The 24,882-nt window shown below is 32.1% G+C and overlaps 3 protein-coding genes across 8 annotated transcripts in view; 2 read left to right on the plus strand and 1 right to left on the minus strand.

Moving 5' to 3' along the window:
* LOC114938446 (uncharacterized) overlaps positions 1-24,882 on the minus strand; it is a 52,388-nt gene that overhangs the window by 27,051 nt on the left and 455 nt on the right. The window lies entirely within an intron of this gene.
* Positions 4,676-15,987, plus strand: LOC114938445 (uncharacterized). 6 transcript variants are annotated; one of them, XM_029312426.2, is made up of 3 exons: positions 4,676-4,699; positions 11,065-11,462; positions 11,562-15,987. In XM_029312426.2, the coding sequence occupies exons 2-3, from the start codon at positions 11,071-11,073 to the stop codon at positions 13,201-13,203; spliced, it is 2,034 nt and encodes a 677-aa protein (XP_029168259.1). In that variant the 5' UTR covers positions 4,676-4,699; positions 11,065-11,070; the 3' UTR covers positions 13,204-15,987. The 6 variants fall into 6 exon arrangements, with proteins under 6 accessions (XP_029168259.1, XP_029168254.1, XP_029168256.1 ...); XM_029312421.2 differs by lacking the exon at positions 4,676-4,699 and adding an exon at positions 4,730-4,862; XM_029312423.2 differs by lacking the exon at positions 4,676-4,699 and adding an exon at positions 5,445-5,573.
* Hydr1 (abhydrolase domain containing Hydr1) lies at positions 17,066-24,782 on the plus strand. Its single transcript, XM_029312434.2, has 7 exons — positions 17,066-18,179; positions 22,088-22,257; positions 22,402-22,612; positions 23,053-23,165; positions 23,320-23,557; positions 23,966-24,131; positions 24,205-24,782. Exons 1-7 carry the CDS (start codon positions 18,081-18,083, stop codon positions 24,375-24,377), a joined length of 1,170 nt encoding a protein of 389 aa, XP_029168267.1. The 5' UTR covers positions 17,066-18,080; the 3' UTR covers positions 24,378-24,782.

Here is a 24,882-nt window from a genome sequence, read left to right on the forward strand (position 1 = left end):
TTTAGCGTAATAGGAATCGTAATTATCTCTCTCTCTCTCTTTCGCTCCTACGATGAGTATTTGGCTGGAAATGTTTGCCGGACGCGGCATAATATTGCGCGGATAAATGTCGTTGTCGTAAGCGACGCACGTAAGGGGCACGTTAGCGAAAATCTCGTAATCGTACCTGCTCGTAAATTAATTAAAAATGGTCGGTTTGGTGTCCCGCCCGAGTTCGCATTCTGTAATTACGTTGTTTAATTAATTAAGCGTGTACGGATACGAGCGCGAACGTCGCGGTTGCAGCTTGCACGCGATCATCGCGGAATAATAATTAAAACTTACGGTGCCTAGAATCGGTTTAGAAATTCGTTTTACTTTCTACCATTATACAGCTGCAATTTTTAATTATTACGCCTTGCAATAAACTGTGCTCTTTCGCGGTTTATACAGTATATATATATATATATATATATAGCTTGTAATCTAGCCAGCGCGATGCGATAATGATTGCATTAATTATAATATGATAATTATCCGATCAATTATTATATACATGAATAATCTTATAAATATATTAAATCTTGTAAAAAATGTTTAATGGAGCAAAAAGATCAGAAAATTGAGTTATACATATAAAATGTATATCATTATTATACATGATAAATAAATATCTAAAAGCTCTCTTATATCAAATGATCAAATATGTATGACATTTTCCTCTTCTATCTTCCTCTACATATTTATGTGTGCGTTCACTTACTGTATATTCTGTATATATTATGTGACATCAAATATTTCTATCAATTATATTTTGATAATAATATATTATTCTATAATGATTGAAAATTGAATTTATCTGATTTATATGACTAAACAACGCGTTAAACAAAAATTGTATGTATCGGGAAATATTCTAATTTTTTCTCAATGTTTGAGTTTAATTTTTAAAAGCACCTTCTTCATTATATAATTTCTATAAATATTACTTTTTGTAGAATCTAAATGACATAAATTCGTAAATGAAACTTTGATATTACTGCTAAAGAAAATGTCTATATCAAGTTCATGGTTAAAAAGTTTCCGCTGAGAAACAAGAAGAATCTTGTCCAAAGTAACGCTGACTAAAGTTCGTTGCTCCGTACATGTCCCTGCACATTCTATGGCACATTGGAGCTTTGCCAAAGTCATTCTCACATAATTTCGCGAGAATATAAGACATGAAAAATAGATGAGACTTATATAGACGATATATCCGTCGAAAGTTTATCATGAATATTGCGTCACAAATATTTCGGACATTTGCTTCAAATGTAATTAATAATATTTCATTTTCGTTTTCACTGTTTCGTTTCCACATTTAAATAAAAATTGCAGTATTTAATAAAAACAATAGCACTTGTTTAAAGCAGTAGCAAAAAAAAATATGACTTTGCTAAGCATTTTCGCATGTTAAATAGACAATTCATCGTTTTTTTTATATTTATTTTCAAATGTTTATCTGCTAAAATATTGAGTATTGATATCCGATTTTACACAAAATACTTTATAGATTCGGGCAATTCAAATGGCATCTCATCGCCATCTGTTGCACCTCTTTATAACAGTCTAGTATCGGTTAATAAAATAAATCAGTCGATAAAATCTGTTGTCATGTGCAAGGCATAATTGTATTCAAAGTATTTATTATTATTATATTATTTAACCATTATGTGCGCGTATGCGTTCCAAAAATACTCCCACAAAATTATTTTAATTTCTGATACTTCGGAGAGACGTTTATGTGTATTGATACACTTTTTTTTATAAACACGTTAAGCAGGAAACAAACCCTATAATGAATATGCTAATACGTCACGTTATCCATACTTATTACTTATTTTCATACAATTATATACTAAATGTATTTCTCGTATAAATCTAATAAGCGCGATATGATTTTCATGTGCACGCGTAAAATATCTGTTTAAAGGAAAAAACAATTTTATAATTGTATGGAATACAAGAGTAACGGGGTACATAAATTGATATTAAAGTAGATGCATAAATAGAGATTACCTGCCAGACAGGTGATCTCTATTCTAAGCCTTGATGCGTACGGCGCACCGTGAATAAACATGATAAAATATAAGAGCAAAATGATATGCATACGTGAAAAATGTGTTTGTACAATATTGCCGGGTATAAAGTAGCATTACCGGTGTACAGTCGCACATTTATAACAATGTGTGTATATATATATATATATATATATATCACGTCTAAATATTTAAATATTTTTCTCGAAGCGAAAACTAAACCATTCTAATTTTTTCATCATAACTCCACGAATACAAGTACGTTAAATACAACCGTATAAATAATTATTACCTTCGGGTATTAAAAATTCACTTTTCTATTCTGTAAATATAATATTATATCACAACTAAAACTCAAGTCGCCAAACACTTATTCAAATCGTAGCGCTAAACATTAGCGTTGAGAAACGAAGGAAATGATAATCAAGATTTTTCTATATAACTCTATTTATATAGATAATTTTTTTCTCTCCCTCGCTCTCTATTTACCGATTTATCGATGAATCTCTCATTAATCTCCGGGACGTACATTTTCGAGCGGTTGATTCGGAATACTTGACGTTACGTTCCATTAAATGTGCCGTTGCTAGCTCGATTCTCTCGTTAAGCGGCGTTCGAACAAGGGAAAAAGATAAATCCGCGGCACGGATCAGAAAGGGAAAAATTAATCCCCGGGACGATAATTCAACGGGCGCTCAATCGGGAGAGCTAATGTCAATCGCAAAGTTAATCGATGCTCCTCTCATTCGTTACGCCGCTGACACGAATGGGGTTGGCAGATTCGTTGGTTCTTTCCCTACCCCTTCTCTCCTTGTCAAGTTCACGAGAAATTCCGGAAATTCTCTTCCGGGTTTCGTAATACATTCCCGCGCCAACAATGCGTCTGACCTCCGCGATCGCCAATTTTTAACGAATGCAAATTCTTCGAAACCGAACGGAACGTCGTTCAATCACGCACCGACTGCATGAGCAAACAACTTGTGTGCACAGATGTACAAAGAGAGTGACACGTACCATATCGATTTCCTATTGTTCTCTTCGAATCTGAATACATACGCGCATGTAGCAGCGACGACCCTATGGGGGATGCAAATGCATATGCAAGTGCTCACCAGCGCGAACAGCAATCGTATAACTTAAAAAAGCGTCCCTATCTCTTGTATACAATGTATCGATATTAGCAATATAATGTGAAAAACGAAGCTATTAGAAATGCGCATAATGTTTTTTTTTTTTTTTATTTTTATATTCAATTTCATTCGCTTTCACAAACATCTGATTTCCGAATCTCTTTTTTCTCTTTTGACCAATTATATTTCTGCAGTACCAATAAAAAAAATATTTTTATTTAAATTTATTTTTATTATATTGTTTTTTTTATTAAAATTTATTTCATTATGACGCATATTGTAATGAATTTTATGACATGTTAAGTATACGCTATTAATCATGTATTAAACTTATTCGAAGCAGAACATTGGACATTAAAGTTTTGTATTCTACATTTTTATGATGCAGCGCTTTGTCATGATCGAATATCTGAAGCAGCAATTTATTTGCCGATATAGCAGAATGTAGTACTACTAAACTTGATTTGCATTTTATATCTCAGTTATGCACGTTTCTTATTTTATGTCATTAGTCTACAATCTGATTTATACGAAAATGTAAATATATTTCTCTATAACATATATGTATGTAAACGTGCACACTTCTGAGAAATTAATCCTCAAATTAATAATTTCTCTAGTTTGTTCAGTGTTTTCGTCTGCTTCAAATTAATCTCTCTAGTTTAATCAGTCTTCGTCTGTTCAAATATATATCTTATATATTATATGCAAATGTCAGCGGACTCTGATTACAACGTGGATCTTTTAAAAGCTGTAAGCTTTGAAGAAAATCGAAGATCACTGTTTGTTTCGTCGCGTAGCGACGATAAGCCTAAACTAGTTATAATCGAAAACTCGTTTCGGTAAAGAATTCTTAAATAGTTTCATAACTGGCCCCAATCTCAAATTTTCATCCAACCAAGTCGAAGAAGAACGGTCCGGATATACAAGAATATATGTGAGTGTGAAGTGACGGGCTGTGTGACTCGTGAAACTCGTTATTAAATAATCAAGGGGAATAGCTGCAGGTTCACTGGCGACGCCAGTGAAAAACGGATCGTAAAGCTCATTGTGAAATTCTCCTGCACAAATTTAGGTATCAAAAACTATCTCTCTCTGTTAAATCGCAATTATATTTGAATACGTAACAAATCGTAGCTTAAAATAATTATTTATTTATAGACGATATAAAAAATGTCGCCATTCCTACCCAAAATTATTAATCTCGCGTTCGCTCGTGTTTATATTCGTGAGTCTCCATAAAAAAAATCGCGTGTTAGTTATATTAATTCTTTCGAAAAAAGAGGACAAGATAAAATCATCAACAATGAAGAATCTCACTTTACATGCGATCGATATCAACCAGGCATGACACGAGATAAATTGAAAGCGTATACGACAAGTGTGTGATGGCACGTCAATTTTTCCTATCGTTTATCTCAATTGTTTAACTCATTATATATTGAGAGATGCTCTTTAATTTGAAACCTTGTCTTCCAGCGTCATCTGCAACGTGTACATCGCAGAAACGAGGTACGAGCATGCGCGTGTCTTTTTCCCCCTCTGTGAATCTCTATTCATGTGTGGCCGGTATTAATCAATCAGCTGTTTCAATCGTGAACGTGTTTTTTTACGAATATTCAACGTGCGATCGTCTCGCACTGATCTTGATTTTCAAAGGTGAACGTGAAAAAACGTGAGTACAGTCAATACAATTATTATATATATTTCCTTTCTTGTTAGAAATGATGAGACGCAGTGCGTGTAAATTACAAAATAACAAGTTAATTGCCTGCAATTGCGCAAATGTTCCTGAACATAGAATAATTGCATTGCAACACTATATGTCATACTTATAGAGATCAGAGATATTTAAAATATATGAAAAAAATCGTAACCTTTTTTCCCAGAGTACTCTTAGAAGAATGGTAGTTCAATTAATTACGTCCATTAAATGCAAAAAATTACGCGTCTGACGAAAAAAACTGGAGCATAATGTACCTTACGAGACCTTTAATTATCACAACTCAATGTTACTAATTTTTTTATACTATAGAAGTATATATGTACGGAATATTTCATCCGAGAGATACATTTTTTTACGCACGGAAGCGCATCATTTATAATAATGTTCGCATCGCGTGATTTTCCTCTCGTCAAATGACACGCATCTCGACTCGCAAGCTCTTTACGTTCCAAGACGCATTTAAAAAGAGACGCATTTAATATTGTTGTCGCGCAAGCGCACGTTTGACACATTTCGTCGTGTCCTCCGAGCTTCCTACCCCGGGGTGGTTGTTAGTAAGGGTTGCGTTGCATCGAGCCTCCGAACGTTTGCAAATCGACCGATAATACTCGACCGTATACATGTGCGAGGTTCCTCAAAACCGCTACATCCGCATCCACGGTAAGACCTCTCTCTCTCTCTCTCTCTCTCTCTCTCTCTCTCTCGCGGAATAAGATGGATCTCTCTGTCGAGGAATTCGTCGCCTCGAGGAATTGAGAGGTTAAGAAAAGCGCGAGGTCAACTTTAATCCGAAGGCAAGGCCGGTTATACACACATATATATGCGAGAGGTGTCTACCCTTAACGTCACGTGATCATTTGTTTATTAATGTTTTTATCTTACGAGAGAACGATACTCTGCAAAATTCTATTATTATACGTTTTTCAACCCGGAATCTTATATATGTATAGAACCAATCTTGAATGCCTTATTCCTTCTCACGGAAGCTCCAGACTTTTCCAGACCTTGACGAAAAGTGCAATACTAACTCCAATTTTTAATGCTTTAAATTAGATGTGCCTAATCATACCTAACTATAATAAATAAATATAAATTATGAATTGTAATTACGATTTTGTATCTTGTAACAAAAATAATATTTCTGTATCACCTCGCTTTTAAAATCACATGAAAAATATATAACACAAAGGAACAAAATCTGCTGTTTTTTAAGACCACATGTAATATACTTAAAATTTCTCCACACAAACGATAGATTTAATAATGCTAAATTAATATGTAATTTAAATTCGTTAAATTAATATAATTGAATGCAAAATAGATGCGCGCGATCGGATTTTGAAAGGAGAATAAAAAAGAGGGTCAGCAAAAAGTGAGTGAAACGAACCGCAAAAAATAGAGGCCGAAAATTCGAACTCGTCGCGTGCATAGTACGCGGATGGAACGAGAGCGCGCCTCGGTAGATTTTAACCCTGAATTCAGTCGGACATGATTTAATTTAACCGCGGCTCTCGGCAATCCGGCCGCTCAATCTATCTCTGTCCACTGACGTGCGCGCGCGAGTCGTCGCGATCATCATCACCTCGCTGTTGTTTTCGTCGGTACCGTCGCATCGGTTCTTCTAGGTCTACATGATATCTCCGGTATGTAAAACACGTACTTGTAAATCCTGCATTAATTCTGACAGTCATGCATCGAGCCGGTGAATAGTTAATCAGGAAATAAATTATTCATCTTTTCAACGAATAGTAATTAAAAAGATAAGTATAGAAAAGAATATGTTCAACTCTCTCTTGTTTTCTTATCACGTCCGCTTTGGGCTTTTGCTACAAAATACATGATGATAAAGAATTATATATCCGAGTAATAGCAGATGAAATTTAATCGTGAAACCACCGGAGCTTCCAGCTTAGAGAGCCGCGTGGAGAATAAAAGAAAACTTGAGCAACAATACATATTATAATAAGAAAGTGTTAGAAATATATCTATCTATCTCAATCTCTTAGTATTTTAAAAATACGAGAAAAATGTCATATATAAGAAAAAATCTTCAAAAGACGTTCTAATTTTGATAAGTTATTGGACATCTCTTTAGCAAATGTTTAAAATTGTTGCAATCTAGAAAGATCTCTCTTGCTATTTGGTTTGCTAAGTTTCATACATATATTCGCGACGGTAGAGACAGATTACATCCCACTAACGTACTCGTCGCCTTCGTTGTCGCACATCGTTGCGCGTCGCGGGAGCGACGAGGTCCGGAGACCTCGGTGCTCTTTAATGAAATAGCCATCCTGTGGAGTGCGATGAAGTGCGCGAGCAATGAATGAGCATTACGTCGCGAGTAGTGTAGTACGTGGTACATGCATCGCACTGTGAGGCAAAAATACTTTGAAATACTTTTTTCATACCGTAGATTATTTTTACGCGAATTTGATCCTATATTGTGACTCGCGAACAGAGAAATATATTATTTTCTCATAATATTATAATTATCACAATTATTAGCAACCCATTTGGACGAGTAAATATATTCATTATATTTTATATACAATGTTTAATGTCATAAGAATTATTATATAATTTATGTAAGTATTCTTACATACGTCAGGATAAAGTAATAAACAATCCTCATAACATTATATATCCACAGAATTGCAATATTATATAATAAAAGATATTCCCGACTATAGATGCAGACTTTATATGAGACATATTTGATGTATAGAGAATGAGAATAATATTTCAAATAACCTTGTAGCAGAGTCAGTTTTCGATTATAAAGATCGAAGAAATATAAACAAAATATATCGAATCTGTTTCACTTGTGACGAAACAATCTATAACGTGTCGATATCGCAGAACTGCGAGATTCATAACTCTCGTATATGTAAGGAATAGATACTTTGTCACATAAGCATAATGGTGATTATATACAACATATTTTTTCATCTTAATAAATAATCAGAATCTTTCTTTGGAAAAAATATCATTTTGATCAAAGATGTATATCATCGAGATATAATCTTTTTCTTCGATATAATCATCCTATTATAGAGAATTTTTGTTAATAATAATTTCTAAACTCGGTGTTAATTTTTGAAATCCTTGATTATAAAATTTGAGATACTTAAACAAAAATTTCATACCTATACGTGCAATATATTATTGATAACTAAAAAAATATTATTCTGTAAAATAATTTCTTTCATTTTGTGTAAATATTTTTTAACATGAGAAATCAATTATAAATATGTTTAATTATTAAAGTAAAGTTATATGTGTTCACGTTATATACATCAGAGTTTTGCAATATACGATAAAAGCATTGCCTAGAACAATCAACTAGAGTAATCAACTGATTTGAAATTTTCCAGTAGAGTCGAAAAAGCGAATGTTGTAACTTCAATAAAATTTCATTTACGTTCATTAACATTCATTCAAAACCAAATATAATCAAATCCAATCAGTATAGACAAAAGCCCGAGGTACATTTAGTCGGAATCAATTTTTTTAATTTATGATGTTTACAAGATACAAAAAATTGAGTTACTATAATAATATATGTTATAATAATATTATTCCTGTCCAATGATATTAAGACATTTTTATATATATAATATTAATTATAAATCTCCACATTATTATGTAATAAAATAAATTTAATTTCATATTACGTGGAAAAGCGTAAATAAAGGCATATTTTTAGCTGTATTAAACATTCCTACAATACCATTTTACGTATCAAACGACATGTATCTTTGTCGCATTTAGTCGCATTGTATATTCGTTATTTAACGTTTGGTTCCTAAATTGAACAGCCTGCACTATTTCTATTGTACGGGAAGGTCTTTCAAAAGCGGTAAACGTTGCAATTAGCACTCGTACTTTTCTATTTCCGTGAATAGGTAGCATATAATATAATGTATGTCTATATATATATATATGAAATGCAGTTTGCACGCATAATGCAATTCGGTATTCTCTGAAAAAGTATATGAGTTATCCATTTGCGCACAAGTATCGCTTTTACAGAACATCTGCCAATTTGTATAATGATATTACGAAGTATTCTTATGCAATGGCTAGTACAACTCACAGAATAGAGAGACTTTGAAGTGCGAAATTTAATAAACTCAGCTCTCTCAAAACGACGATAAAACGATATAAGGCCATTTCTCTTTGCCACTCTTCTCTTTTAGGTCAATAAAAACAGTATTATATAAAATTGTATTCTCTCTTTTTAAAAGAAATAAATGATTTTTATGGAATTTAACACACTTTAACAAAAATTAAAATATATAATTCTTTGATTATCTTTACGTTTCAATTTATTTATATTTGATTAAAATCACGAAGACTCTTTTTACGCCGTGTGAAAATTTATTGATGCCTCGACAATTTTATTATAGAAAAATTATTTGAATTTTCGAACAAAACTAATGTAATTTATATGCAAAGTAAAATGCATAATATTAAAAGAATTGAATTGCTTAATTTTTATTATATAACAAAAGTCTCGTAAAAGTATAGCTATAATATAAGCAGTAACTTACGAAATCAAAATAATATTGTTAAATAACTGCATTCGTGATTGCATTACAATATAATAATGCGAAATTCAATTTAATGTCTCATCCCAGAACATATACGAGTAATCTTATTATAGCATTCCATTAAATGCATTTGCTAATAACAAAATAAACGTAATGACGTAATAAATCATAACATATTAATTTAACAAAGTGCTTATTCTTTACTGTCATATATTTACGATAAAATATTCTTTTCACGTTGCATTTATTATTCTTCACAAGACAGACGACGTCTAAAATATTTATATAACATCGAAACTTGTAATGTTATTTATAAAACACATAACGTAAAATGTTTCGTTTGATAAAAATCAATCTAAAAATTTTAATTATAAACAAATTTCATTATTCTTTTATCATAACTAACTGTACCATCTTGTTTTGCTTTTATGATCTGAGGGCGGCTTCAATGCTCTATAATCATCTCTCGTCAACAATATCATTCCCCAGAGACATCCACTTTACTCATTTAGATGTAGACAGTGATATTGATTTGGCAAGTATACCCTCAATGAGAATAATGACACTCAATGCGTTAGATGTCGTTGTTCAACAACACATCGGTCTCAAATTATTTGAACAGAAAGATCAATATCGAATTATTAACTGCATATATCACAAGAGGAAGAGAGAGAAAGAAAAAGAGACACTGCAAGAATAAAGAATTTTACAAACGCTTCCGCCATCGCGTAAATTCCGCTTCAAGAATTCCGAAGAACCTACCGTCTGAAAAATCCCTGGTCAAAACCGTTCAAGAAAAGTGACACTTATTCGCAAAAAAAAAAAAAAAAAAAAAACATGTATCTCGCTTGCAGTTTGAATGTAAATGACTTTACCCCGCGCGGCGTTTTTTCGCACGGGGGTTCTATGGGGAAGAAACGACATCCGAAAACTGAGAAATCCCGGCGCCAAAGGCGAGGGCGAGAGCGAGAGATATTGCGCGGGATGGTTGGCAGTTTCCCGAAAAGGCGAATGTGTACGTAATGGTTCGCTCGCTCGCGGCCGAGGAGACGGGAGATTTCGCGGGAATAAAGGGTGGCTTTTCTCGCCGGTGCAGCCGAGCGTGTTACGTACCATTCTGGCGGAAAGCCCTGTTCCGACTTCGTAGAGAAGTTGTCTACCGGCCAAAGGCGTCGACGTGTTTCTTTGTAATGCATTTCGCCGGCATAAAAAGTTAGTCGAACGTGATTCGTCATCGCGATGAATGGGATCGTATTCGCGATCTAACGACTCTCTCGCTACGACCCTCGAGCTGACTCATTTACATTAATTTGGATCGAGACGTCAAGTTGTTAGAACTAGGAAATATATCAGCTCAGTATTTCAGCTCGTATTTCACGAGAGAAAGAAATATAAATTTTCCTAAAACTCGTATATATTATAATACAGCGATATTTTATATCGCTGTACAAATTATATAATATGTTAAAGAATTTATTTTTTGTGATGTACAATTCTTGTAAAAAAATTATATAATATTAAAAATTCTCCGTGTAAATGCAGATATTATTTATATATGAAAATCCGACTAATCTTTTAATCTTTTTCTGTTAATATAGATTACAATGGCGAAAATAACAAGAGCGCTGTATCTATTTACGGTATATTTGGTTGTTACGACATTTGCCTTGAACGCTGAAGAACTGCTGGAGCAAGAATGCCCCGTAGATTGCCATTGTCACTACTTTCGCATCAACTGGGTGACGGACTGTTCGGATAGCAATCTTACGAGCATCCCGTACAACGAGCTTAGCCCTACTGTCTATATTTTAGACATGAATGATAATAATATCGCAAACGTCGACCCGTTTCCGAGTTCAATCCATTTGAGGCGCCTCCAGATGGCACATAACCAACTAACGGAGCTGACATACGAATCCTTCGCCGGATTAACGTATCTATTGGATGCAGATTTCTCGTATAACGCCATTACGCATGTGGATCCTGAAGCGTTTCGGTAAGACAATTCGATATCAATCATACTTTCGCTAATACAATCGTATTTTCGAGCAGAGATAATTTTATCAGTAATGATATAATGAAATTAATTCCACAGGGATAGCCCGGGTCTAATTACATTGGAGCTTCAACATAATCCTTTGGAGGAAGTTGAAGGACATTTCCTGAATTGCCGCACGTTGCTGTACCTCGATCTAAATTCATGCGGTATCCGTCATCTCAACACACGCTTCTTCCACAACACGACGAATTTGAATAAGCTCGATTTGTCGCACAATCCTCTACAAAGAATAGAACCAGGCCCCTTCGATCATCTAACGAATTTGGAATACCTCACGTTGAACGGATGCAATTTAACCTACATATCTCCCGAAGCTTTTTCGCATTTGGAAACTTTGCGACAATTAGAAATAGCAGACAATGAATTGAAGACACTGAATTGGAGGAGCGTTCTCACGCCGTTAGTGCGCTTGGAACATCTAGATATCAGTAGCACCGGAATTACGAATCTACCGGGTGATGCCTTCGCTAAAAACTTGTATCTCCGTCAATTGGTCCTCGCGAATAATGAATTGTGGCATTTGGATGTCGAAGATACGCTCGGACACAATCTGCACAGTCTTCAATCTCTGGATTTGTCGTATTGCAATTTACAAGATCGCCTATCCGAGGAAGCGTTCACAAACGCGAGTAAACTACGCGTACTCAATCTGAGCGGTAATCCGATGTTCGCCAGCGATTTAACCACCGTTCTCCGTCATCTACCCAAGCTTCATAAACTCTCCCTTAGCAACTGCAGTCTTCGAAGATTACCGGACGCCTTCGATGTGTTCGAACACCTCGAGGAACTCGATATCTCTCATAATCCGCTATCCGACGCATTCGTCAGTCTCCTCAACCCATTAACATCTTTGGAATATTTGGATATGTCTTACTGCGATCTCGGTCACGTTGGAAACAATACTTTCGCGCAAATGACTTTTCTCAAGCAGCTAATTCTTTCGGGGAACGAGCTTCATACCTTAGAGGAAGGATTGTTCGCGAATCTGACGCGTTTGGAAAGTTTGGAGCTCAATAACTGCGACCTGAAGATACCCCTCGATCCAAAAGTCTTCGGTGATCATGACTCAACAAATATAGTGGAGCTCAAACTCAGCGGCAACCCGCTCATCGTACCTGACGAAGGCTCACTGCTTGCAACGCAACTATCTAACGTGGAGATTTTGGATCTGAGCAATTGCGGTATCTCGCACTTGAATGAAGACATATTTAGCACGACGAATAATCTCACTCAATTGAATCTTTCGGGAAATACCATCTCTGGCGTGGAGAATCTGAGCTCTCTGAAGGAACTGCACGCGTTAGAACACATAGACCTCAGTAATAACAAATTGCGCACGGTTAATCCTAAAGTATTCGAGTCGAATCCGCGTTTACTCTCGATCAATCTTATGGGAAACCCGTTTATTTGCAATTGTTCCATCGTGGAGACTTGGGACTGGGCCGTGCACGAGAAAGGTGATCTTCACGTACTCGTTGGCAGTCAACCGGCCAATTTCGAAACCGGCTCCGTGAAGCGAAGGAAGAATCTCTCCTGCGTCTACGACGAGGAAACTTATCGAAACATGATAGACGGAAATCAGGCAACCCCGACTCGCAAACATTACCCTAGTCAATTTACGCCCTCTCGTACTTGGGCTAAGTACGTTCGTGAGTCTAATTGTAATCGACGTTCATGATACACGGCGATCAACCGTCAGCATCCGATGCTGAACGTCTACAATACTAATAAGGTACGTAGACACGGAGAGGAACTTTGAGCGAGAGAGAGAGAGTTCCGTACTGCTAAATACATTATATCGTACAAGCCATAAATTAATATAGCGATGTCGTGAAATTTATATTTCTGTGGCATTATTTTTATAGTCATAGGATTAAGACAAATACGGAGTTTATGCATTAGAAAATATAAAAAGCAAAGTCCGCATTTTGAAATGTTACTAAGTCAAATACTCGGTTTTTTTGTGTGTGTATATATATATATATATATATATATATATATATATATATATATATACACTTCTCTCTTTTTGTATATAGTATGTTATAATAATTTTTCATCTCCGTCAAACATTATATTTTCATGTGTCCAACCCAACAATAAAATAATATATTTAGTCAAGTGTTAGTATAATCAGCTGCCAATGATAAAAATAGCGAAAGTTGAAAAATTCAAAGAATTAAACTAAAGTTTTACATATCTCTAAAAAAATGTTATATATATATTTATTACTAAAGATAGACTTTTATACTATATTAAATATATAAATTAAATTAATTATTTCATAATTTTAATCAGATACACCACTTGTAAAAATTTAATGTTTTTATATCAGAAAGAATATAAAAGGCTTTTTATAAGAAGCAAAAATAACAAATAATTATTTAATAGATAAAACTTGTAAAGTACCTTCGCATCGATATGTAAAATTACGCAAATGTTTCGTAATTATCTGTTTTTTTCATAAACATATGCAATTACCTTTTATTAAATATAATCTCATTATCTTGATTTAATGCAATTTTATTTATATGTTTAAAGTATTTAAATCTCTTGGCAACTCTAGTTGTAAATGTTAAATCAAAAAATATAATTACTAAAATACCTGTTTGTGATAAATAAAATTGTAATTAGTAATACAAAAAATTCAGTTTTATGTTATAATTACAATGTAACATAATAAATTTTCGTTATCATATGGTTAACGAAATGCACTTTATTTTATTATCTAAAATTTTTTCAACTATATGTTTGACGGATAAAATTCGAAATTCTAGAAGATATGCAGTAACAAAATTTTTTATGATTAATAATTAAATGCAATTGCATGTTCACATATATGCATGCAATATATACACACATATAAATACAACTGCGCCATAATCATAGCGTGTGAGTATGTGACCATGAGCACTAAATAAGAGATCTCCCCCTATTGGAATTTTACAATAGCTACTATGGAAAATGTCTGATTATGTACGAATTGTAACGATAATTATCGTTAGAAGTTGATTTGCCATCGTATCCAACTGTTACACAGAAATGATCTTCGTCTTTAATTTGCTATTGCTTCACGTATATTCAGTGCCTCACCTATGTATTTAGTTAATTAAGCAACCTTAGTCTTCGTTATATAACTACTTCTACAACAAGTTTATGATGCGCGAAATTATCGCGCAAGCAGATCTGCACCAAAAATAAAAATTTATTAACATGACTAAATCTTTCAACTAAATTATTATTTTGTTAATTGACTATATATTAGTATTTAATTCAAATATACGTTTTGTGTCAGATTTAATATATTATATTTAATTTAAAGATCTTTAGATGTTCAATGTTAACAAAGTAATATTTAGTTGAAAGTTTAGTCAAGTTAAGAAATTTTTTTTCAGAGTGTAAACTATAAAATTGATGCAAAGTTAATCATAAAATTTATTGCATTTTTAAAACTTGTCGATATATTTTATACTTATTATATTATATATGTTAAAACAATGCTTTGCTATAATATTTATGTTTTGATCATAAAATTAAAGACAATTATTTAAAAGTAAGATGAAATTTCAAGTTTCCTTATAAATGTCTTGAAAAAAGATTTAAGGTTTTATCAAAAACTTTTTCATAAATTATACCAAATTATATGTATGATACATGAGTCTGCAAAATATGTGTGCCATATTAATGTCTGATATTCTTTTTTTGAAGAAGCTTACAAAGTTAAATTTTTGCGATATATAATCATGTTAGATTCGCAAATTGAATGAAAAATTAATATGCTAATTTGTACACAAAAAAATCTCGCATTTATAATATTTTTAACATTTTAAATTATTATTTTTATCAGTCAATATGTTGAAAGTAATTCTTATTGTTGAGGAAAGTTGAGTTTATGCAAAAAAATTATGACTATATTATTATACTATTAGATATTCTGTCAATCAATTGCATTATATATATTAACATATAAAAGGATTACAATATGTATGTGATAATTATGCCTTTATCTATATTTTTCAACAGCAAAATATTCACAATCTCATCAGTCTTAAAGAAAATTATCTCCGACTGTCCTTTAAAAACAATTATCTCGACTGTCCTTTTTATCATGCTGATAATATTAGCATTAATTATATACTTTAAATGCAACAAGAGTTAAAATGTTTTTTTGCTTGTGTGTTTTTTCTTAATATGTAAATTGCAATCTATGATTACGTTTAAATAATATTTAGAAAATAAGGGATTAATTCCATTTTAAATATCGATTTATTGATTTAAGATTGATCAAAGTAAAAAAGAAAGTAAAGAGATATATATGTAGAAAGAGATGCATTTCTCTCACTTTCACATTCGATCGAGGTTGGTCATTTAAATCTTTAATGTAACAACCTAAATACATTCTCAGATTATATTCACGAAATGTAAAAGACTGTATTTAATAAAACTATAATTCTTCTTGGTATATGTATTCTCTCTTATTTCATTCTCTCTCGAATAATAAAGCTGATCCCTATAGGTCATGATTGATATAAATGTGCTGATATAAATAAGCTCAGTCAGATTTTTTAACAAATGTTAATAATAATGAAATATTCGATAAGCTTTTTAATACAACCTTGAAACAACAGTGGCAATTATCTATTTTTATTTTACATTAGAGATTAACTGTAGCGCCTTGTTATTGCGCGATAAACGTCTGTTTAACTCTATTGAATTGATAAGCATTCGAATGGGGAAAATCCTGCGTATAGAAAAATTATTTGAAAATAATCTGGATTAAATGAATTCCGAATATCTTTCTTAACTCTCCAGTTAGCAGGTGCTGCCGGTATATGCGCGAGTGCAATGAATTCAGCAATGTCGCGTGGATACCAGCGAGGCGCGATCGTCCGTCATTGATCGCTCATAGTACGTACATGGTAAAATCGTCTTGACCTCGAGGAACCTGAACAATCGTGAGACTGCACAGACACAATCGGGAATCAATCCGCGAGAGTGAACCAGTGCAACGATACCGCGGCAAACGTTACGGTGTGCATTTCTCTCTGCGCATAGTTCGTATCAGAATCGTATTGACTTTTCTTAAGACCCAAAATTTTTTCAATTTCCAAATGTCAAAATACATGTATATAAAAATGTGGATAATTAAACTTAATAAATGTTATAATAATATATTCACTCTCTCTTTCTCTCTCTCTATTGAATAATAATATAACAAACAACATATATGTTGCTTAATAATTCTGTCCTTTTTAAATCTCTTGTATACAATTATTTCAATTTGTAAAATTTCTTATAATAAGAATTAGATCTTGTATAAATAAATATCTATGTGCATATATGTATATATGTGCACATAAATATTTATTATTATCTGTCTTAATTTTGCATAATTATTAGTAGCATTTAAATAATGATTTTGTATTTATTTTTCATAGTGATGTATGTTAGTATTATATTTTAAATTGTAAAAATTGATAAAATTATACAATTTATTTGCATTTTTTGTAATAATACGATTTCTGCGGCGTTCCTGCAGGCTACCGTTTAACGTAAGTACGGCTCTGATACGGTATCGTTGCATAATAGTCCGCATCGTGCTGTCATGCTCACGTTGCGACGAAGCATACACGTGCATATCCCAGTGAAACGCGGAATGTGTTTGTGATTAAATCGAAAATTGTGACTGTCTTTACTTGTTAATATCAATTATCGTCATCATAATTAATACGTGAATATTGAAAAAAATGAATTTTACATCAGATATGAAGTTTGCATACGCGTATACATAAAGGTTTTCGTAAGCGAATAAAATTTGCATTACAGGAATTTATTAAGACTGTATTATTTATTTCAAAAAAGCTTCTGACTGTTTATTGGTATGACTTTTATAAATTGTATATTTAAAGGAAGCAACAATGTGATTTATTTTCTCGTTAAATAAATTAATTTTTTGAGTGTCATCGTACGCGTTCAGTGATATGGATCGATGATTATATACCTATAGACTTTTACAAATTCATATTATATAACGCATAAATGGTGATATGCAAAAAAGAATTATTAATTCCGTCGTGCAGAAAGATACCTATATGTTTTTGCATAATTTCTCACTTTTGACATTATAATCCAGACGGATTCAAGAGTCGACTGTAAATATTTGTAAGCGGAAATATATTTTTTCATCAGATATACATCAAGACTCCGATCGTATCAGCTCTATACCACGACGCATGCGTGAGACGGACTCGTTCGCGCGCACGTGATCAAACCTTGGATACATTTATGGTATTTTTGTCTCTGGTCTATTGGTACCGATTCATCGTATCGTTCAGCCGATTAATCAGTCAGCCGGCCGTCCAATTATCCATGCGGCATGCGCGCGGCAGCGAGACTTCCTTCGCCGGCTTTGACTCACGACTGCCACTTCGTAAGTGCCGGTTATCAGCAAGCAAAGTCCGTCGACGGACCTCAACTTGAGTCTGTCAGTTTCGCGTCGCTTGCCTTCGCTGCCTGTATCTGGTGCCTCTATATTAGGTAGTCGCGCGCGCTACGATGGACCTCTTCGAGAACATCCCATGTATCCCCAAGTTGTATTACGGAGCGTTACTGGCAGTCGGTTTCTGTATTTATTATCTCTGCGAGGTCGTCAAGGTGAGTAAAAGCGCGATCAATTCTTTTATCCGATCGATCAATCGCGTTTATCAAAAATTGCTACATCACACAAGATACATTTTAGAAAATAATCGAGAGAGAAAGCGAAGTTCGATTAATCGCGGCACGTTAAAATCGATTGCATTTGGTTCGATCTAGAAAGTTTTAAAAACTTCCACTCTTACGTGACGCACGTAATTTACGTGACGGAGAACATTTCGTAATAAAGAACAACATGAGAAATTAACCAATTATGTATACACGGTAGATTCCATAAATGACGCCTACCTCGTTCAACAGATCAGAAACTTTATCTTTAATTAAATACAATTGCAATCGTGATGGTTACGCACGAGTGACGGAGAGATGTCGGGGCAATCTGCCATATTTTTTTAAGCAATAGTAAAAAAGTAATAATAAAAAATAAAGTAACACATGTGCGTCAGAATCTGACGCAGCATTAATGTTATATGCATATTCCTTCATTTTCATATATATTGTCCAAAAAAATATCCATTACATTGAAGCAATTTAAGCATATTAAGCAGTTCATGCATATTTTTTATTATTCGCTCACCGTGCATCGAAATGGTTACAATCACGTATACAATTCGATACCATGTATTTCAATCTCTCAAATTAAAATATCAGATATCGAAATCACGCCTAAACATCGTACATAAATAATATTCGTAATTAGTTCTTCATTAATATAAAATATGAAGATAAATGTTTGATAGAGATTTAAAATAAAATTTGAAAATTAAATATGAATTATAATACCCATGAATAAAAAAATGCTTTTGTATTTTTTATTAACGACATGAATATACGATTAGGTATATATTTGCCTATTCGTGTTTAGTATTAGCCATAACAACATGATGCTAGATATACGTAAATACGATCTGCAAAGATGTACTTTTTCAGAGCATAAGAAGAGTAGAAAACTAAATCAGCTAATCATTAAAGGGTTTTAAATTTGATGAAATAATGGAGATATAATGGAAATAATGGATATATAAATATATAACATGCGCGAAAACCCGATGAATCTATCCGCATACGATAAACTTTAAAATACAACAACTTATCGTTATACCTCGTGAACACGCGCTATGCATTCATTGACTAAAAGATTCAGAGCAATGTAGTTAAATAGTGTCAGCTAGCGGCACCTTTTATATGCATCAACATTTATTTGTCCTGAATGGAGAACTAATCGCAAAATGAAATAATTTGCCTACTCATTTAAATCTCGCTACTCGATCGTACAATATACATATTTTGTATGTATATATTTTATATGTATGTGCTATATACACGCACAGTGTCCTTAAATTCGCGAATCAAAATACCGTAACAGAAAAGTTTTCTAAAAAATAAATAAAAAGTATTTGCTATTTTTCATTCCAAATAATTTTTAAAGTAAAAATGTTTTAAACTGGCAATTATAAATTTTATGATTACATGAAAGCCTAAAAGCATGATCATTAACATCACTGACTCACGGACAGACGTCCATTTAATCATAATTATTTAAGTCTGTAATTGGCCAGTTTTAAACATTTTTACCTCAAAAGCACTATTTCAAATGAAAAATGGCAAGTACTTTTTAAATTTATTTTTTCAAGAACTTTCTTCCTAATGATATTTTGATTCACAAATTTCAGGACACTCTGAAATATACATATAGTGTATAAAGTTAAAGAATTTTATTTGATGTCTTTTGTGACTTGACTTATTCAACCGAAAAGTTTCAAAAAGTTTGATAATAATAAAAATATAATGACGGGAAACAGTTTACTTTGAAAAAAATAGTATTAAAATATAAATTTTATTTAAATTTTACATTTTCGTATACGACATTATATTTATTATTTGTTTATACATATTATATATAAACAAAAATTTATATTTTATTATAATCGAGCTGTTTTTAAAACTTTTCGATTGAAAAATTCAAGTCACAAAAGATATCAATTAAGATTCGTTAACATAACTTTAAGAACTTTAAGAACAGTTTGGGAACGATAACACTATAATTTTTTCTTTATAAGCATCTTTTAGTATTTTCATAATTCTTATCATTTCTCCCATCAACTTTATAACAATAAGAAATTTAAAGTAAAGATATTCTTTAATTTTTTTAAATAATTACTTGACGTATCGACATCTTATATTTATATCAATAAAAAATCATTTGTTATTATAAGTATTATATTATTATCGTTAACAAATTATCGGAATCAAATAATTATGAAATAATATGTGGAGATGAAATAATTAATTACATGTCTTTTATCGTACATTTACTGTTATCAGTTGAAGAATGCAAAGTATATCTACTAATTTAATTATCAGATCATTTAACTGTATTTTATTTATCTCACACGCATTTGTATCTACATTTTTCAATTAAAAAAAAATACATAATTATACAACCCATGGGAGTAAAAATATCAGTGACTGTTGGCATAAAAATTGTATTTTTATGAAAAATAAATTCAAAGTAAGTAGTTAATTTTATATCAAAAAATTAGTCAAAATATTTATAATAAATATCCATAAGTAAAATTATTTGCATAAAGCATTTCCATATATTTTCATAAAACGCGGTATACGAATTTGATTATATATCTATATATACAGACAGGATTTCCGTGATACGTGTTCGAACTGTCACACGACCCTCGATAGATAGACGAGGAAAGATGCAATTTATTAATTTGACCTTAAAACTGCGAGGCAGTTGTCCTGTACATGCGTCAGCAGGTGAAGTAACAAGCATGAAATAACTAGTTGCAAACTACTTACTATTATACTAGTGGTACAGATATTAATAATATGGATGAATTAAAAATTTTAATTAATAAATTTTATCTCGTAAAAGCAGCGTGTGATGCTAATGTATTATATACGTGTACCGAAATTCGCGAAATTAAAATACTTATAACAAGAAAATTATTGAAAAGACAAACTAAAAAAGTAGTTGCCATTTTTCATTTCAAACAGTAGGTTTTTAGGTAAAAATGTTTAAAATTGACTAATTATAAGTTAAACTTAAACAATTATGATTAAATGGACGCCTGTCCGTGAGTAGATGGTGATAGTGACCACGTGCTTTAGGTTTCCATTTCGTAATCTATAATTGACCAGTTTACAACATTTTTATTCGTAACAACTAAGATTTTGATTTTTATTTTTATTTAAACTACTGTTTGGAATAAAAAATGGCAAATACTTTTGAAAATTATTTTTTCGAAAACTATCTTGTTACGGATATTCTGATTCGCAAAATTTCGGGAATTTCTATATGTATGAATAAGATGTAAAAAAAAGGAATACAGAATACATATTACTTGGTCTGAAATACGTATTTTATATCTTTCTTTTTTGGTTTATTCATTTTTTAATATTATTTTCCATAACATGAAAGCAAATACTCCAATTTTAAACAACAAATATTTAACATTTCTGAAACAAAAAATAAATAAAATTGCTTCAATAAATAAGATCACAAAAATTTGCTCCGTTTTATTCTTGTGACTCAATTGAGATTCTATTTAATTATTGTGCATCCTTGATTTATGTAAATTATATAATATGTAGTGAGGGAATTAGTGGCGCACAAACAAAAATTGTTTTATTTGCGCGGCAATATAATTATATATAATAAGTGCATTCATAATTCATGATTTAATAGAAGTTCACTTGATCCATCGCGCAATTTCATTGTCACGAACGGTGAAATAAATCACACGATCACATATAAGTTATTCATCAATGAGATCAATTGTCAGACAATGAATAATATATAAAACATAATGCAGTCTTACGATTATGCAATCGTATTCGTGTCACACCGTGCAAATCAATAAAAAAAAAACTATGTATTACGATTTCAGACACCCTTGCTGGTTTCTGCCGATGGGCCATTCCGATTATTTTTGGAAGCGAATATTCCGCTCGTACAAAATAAATTCTGGCCGACATTATGGTGCTTCGAATCGCGAGCGCAGACCATTTTAGCCAGTATCCTAAGATCCCGATTATTACCGCCTGTCAAATATCGCAGGTTAGTAAAAAAAATAGTAGAGAAAAATTGTTGGTCAAAAGAGAGAGAAAAAAATGATTTCTTAAATGTTTGAAAAGTAAATGGTGTGATCAATCATGTAACATACCAAATTCTACTTTGTAATATTGTCTCTATATTATGTAGAGAAATTCTAACTTTGCGCGACGGTGGTGAAGTGGCATTGGATTGGGCCGAAAAAGATTGCTCCGTTACTTCGCCTATCGTTATCATTTTACCTGGTCTTACGGGTGGTAGTCAAGCGGAATATGTCAAATGTTTGGTATCAGCCGCAAGAAAAATTGGAATACGATGTGTGACTTTCAACAATAGAGGTTTAGGCGGGATGAAATTGAAGGTAGAGTTTATTAAATAACTCTTCGAGCCTAGCTAATTCTACACAGAGAACATTTTCTCGTTAGAATATACCGAAAATCATGGTAATCGTGGGACAATATGATATTGGAAGAATTTTATAAGTTTTTCTGATTAGTATTTATCACATAATAAAAATATTAATATCTATCACAATAAGATATAAAATATACTCGATTAATTTTACTATGTATATGTGTAATAAAATTTACTATGTACCTATTAATATTTTTTACTGTGATAAAGATTAATCAGAGAAACTCTTATAAAATTCTTCCAATATCGTATTGTCCCACGATTTTCAGGGTAAATTCTAAAAGAAAGTACTCTCCGTGTATAGAGATATGATTTAAAAAATGCAATTACATCTATTGTGAAAAGCGTCTTTTCAATAAAAAATTTGATGCTTTTTGTTACTTTTAGACCCCGCGAACGTATTGTGCTGCTAATTATGATGACTTAAGTGAAGTTGTAGAACACGTAAGGAAACTTCATCCTCACGTACCCCTCGGAGCAACTGGAATCTCCATGGGAGGGTAATGATCATATTTTCTAATTATATTGTTTTCAAATTGTAAATTTTGTAGTAACATATGTATATCTCGAGAATGTTTGGCAAAAAATATGTAAAATACATTTATAAATTGAATTATTTGCATAGTTTTTATTAATAGTTTTTCCTGTGCACAGGTTGATCTTAGGCAATTATTTGTCACGAGAAGGCTCAACAGCAAGAACAAAATTAAAAGCATGTCTTATTATCTCAGTACCGTGGAACGTGTTCGAAGCAACAAAGAATACCGAAGAAAATTACTTTAATTTAATGCTGAATAAACATCTAGCTAGTAATCTACGTCGTACGATAGAACAATATCATACTTCTGATGTTGGACCTTTCGAAAGCATAGATTTTGAAACGCTTCTAAAGGTACGTTTATTAAATTTGGATATATTATAAAATCGAACTATATCGCGAAAATTTTTACTTTTTTTGGCATATATAAAAATTTTATATTTTGTCTAAATAATTTGATGGATTATTTCACACTCTGTGAATAGTAGTTTATATATTTCGCCTTGCCCTACTTCTTATAAATTCCTTTCACCGTGATATATTCACCATTAGTTATATCTTAATGAACTTTTTCATAAATAAACAACTTTAGAATTTTAAATCAAAATGAAACAAGAGATTAATTCGGGATATATATATATATATATATATATATATATATATATATATATTTGTGTGATATTGTGAGACTCTTGTTATCGTCTATGTATAGTCTTCTGACAAGCATATTTGATTCATAAATGAATAATTATTGTTTGACAGAGCCAAACAATAAGAGAGTTTGATTCGCATTTTACGGCAAAGCACTTTGGATATAAAAACGTCGATGAATATTATCGCGCCGCAACGCTCAATGAAAAATTGCAACTGATCGAAGTTCCTACCTTGTGTCTCAGCGCAGCGGATGATCCATTTCAACCTCTGGAAGGTAAGCTAGATTCTTTATAACTATATTATATTTTTACACAAATTTACTCATATAAAAAACTATAAATTTTCAGCGATACCTCTGAAAGAAATACGCAAAACCAAAAACGTGGCCGTAGTAGTAACGTCACGTGGGGGACATATTGGTTTTCTAGAAGGTGTTTGGCCAGTCAAGGAGGAACAGTATATGGGAAAATTCTTTTCGCAATTTTTCGCGGCCATGTTCACCAGCGGTTTTGACCACTAGCAAAATATTTGATGCAATTTATAGATCAAGTACACGATACATCACATATATCAATGTTGATTGTCTCGCTATCGTCGAAAGATACGAGTTACGATATTGTTTATCTGTTTTAATTTTTCCATAAATTGAAGCGTGATCGTATATATTTTAATTAAAATAATTTCTCATTACATTCCGATATCACATTTTAACGTAAAGCTTGGAACTAAAGTTATACTTTAGTCGCTTAGAAAGTGTAAATAATTCCAAGTTCTGTTACATTTTATTATGATTATTAAATGAATTCAATGTTTATTGAATAAAAGTGTTTGCCAATTTTAATATTGCAATTTTAGCAATAGTGAACACACATTGAATTTATCCTCGGGTATATCAATAGTTAATAAAAATTGACTTTTATAAGAATCTATATTGTTAATTATGCTCTCTATTTTCTCTCCCATATCATCGTTTTAATACATTAAATTATATCTTTATTATATGATAAAACTAAAAGATTATTTTT

This window comes from Nylanderia fulva, unplaced genomic scaffold, assembly GCF_048542155.1.
Source record: "Nylanderia fulva isolate GAGA-0341 unplaced genomic scaffold, ASM4854215v1 Scaffold18, whole genome shotgun sequence".
Classification (NCBI taxonomy): domain Eukaryota; kingdom Metazoa; phylum Arthropoda; class Insecta; order Hymenoptera; family Formicidae; genus Nylanderia; species Nylanderia fulva.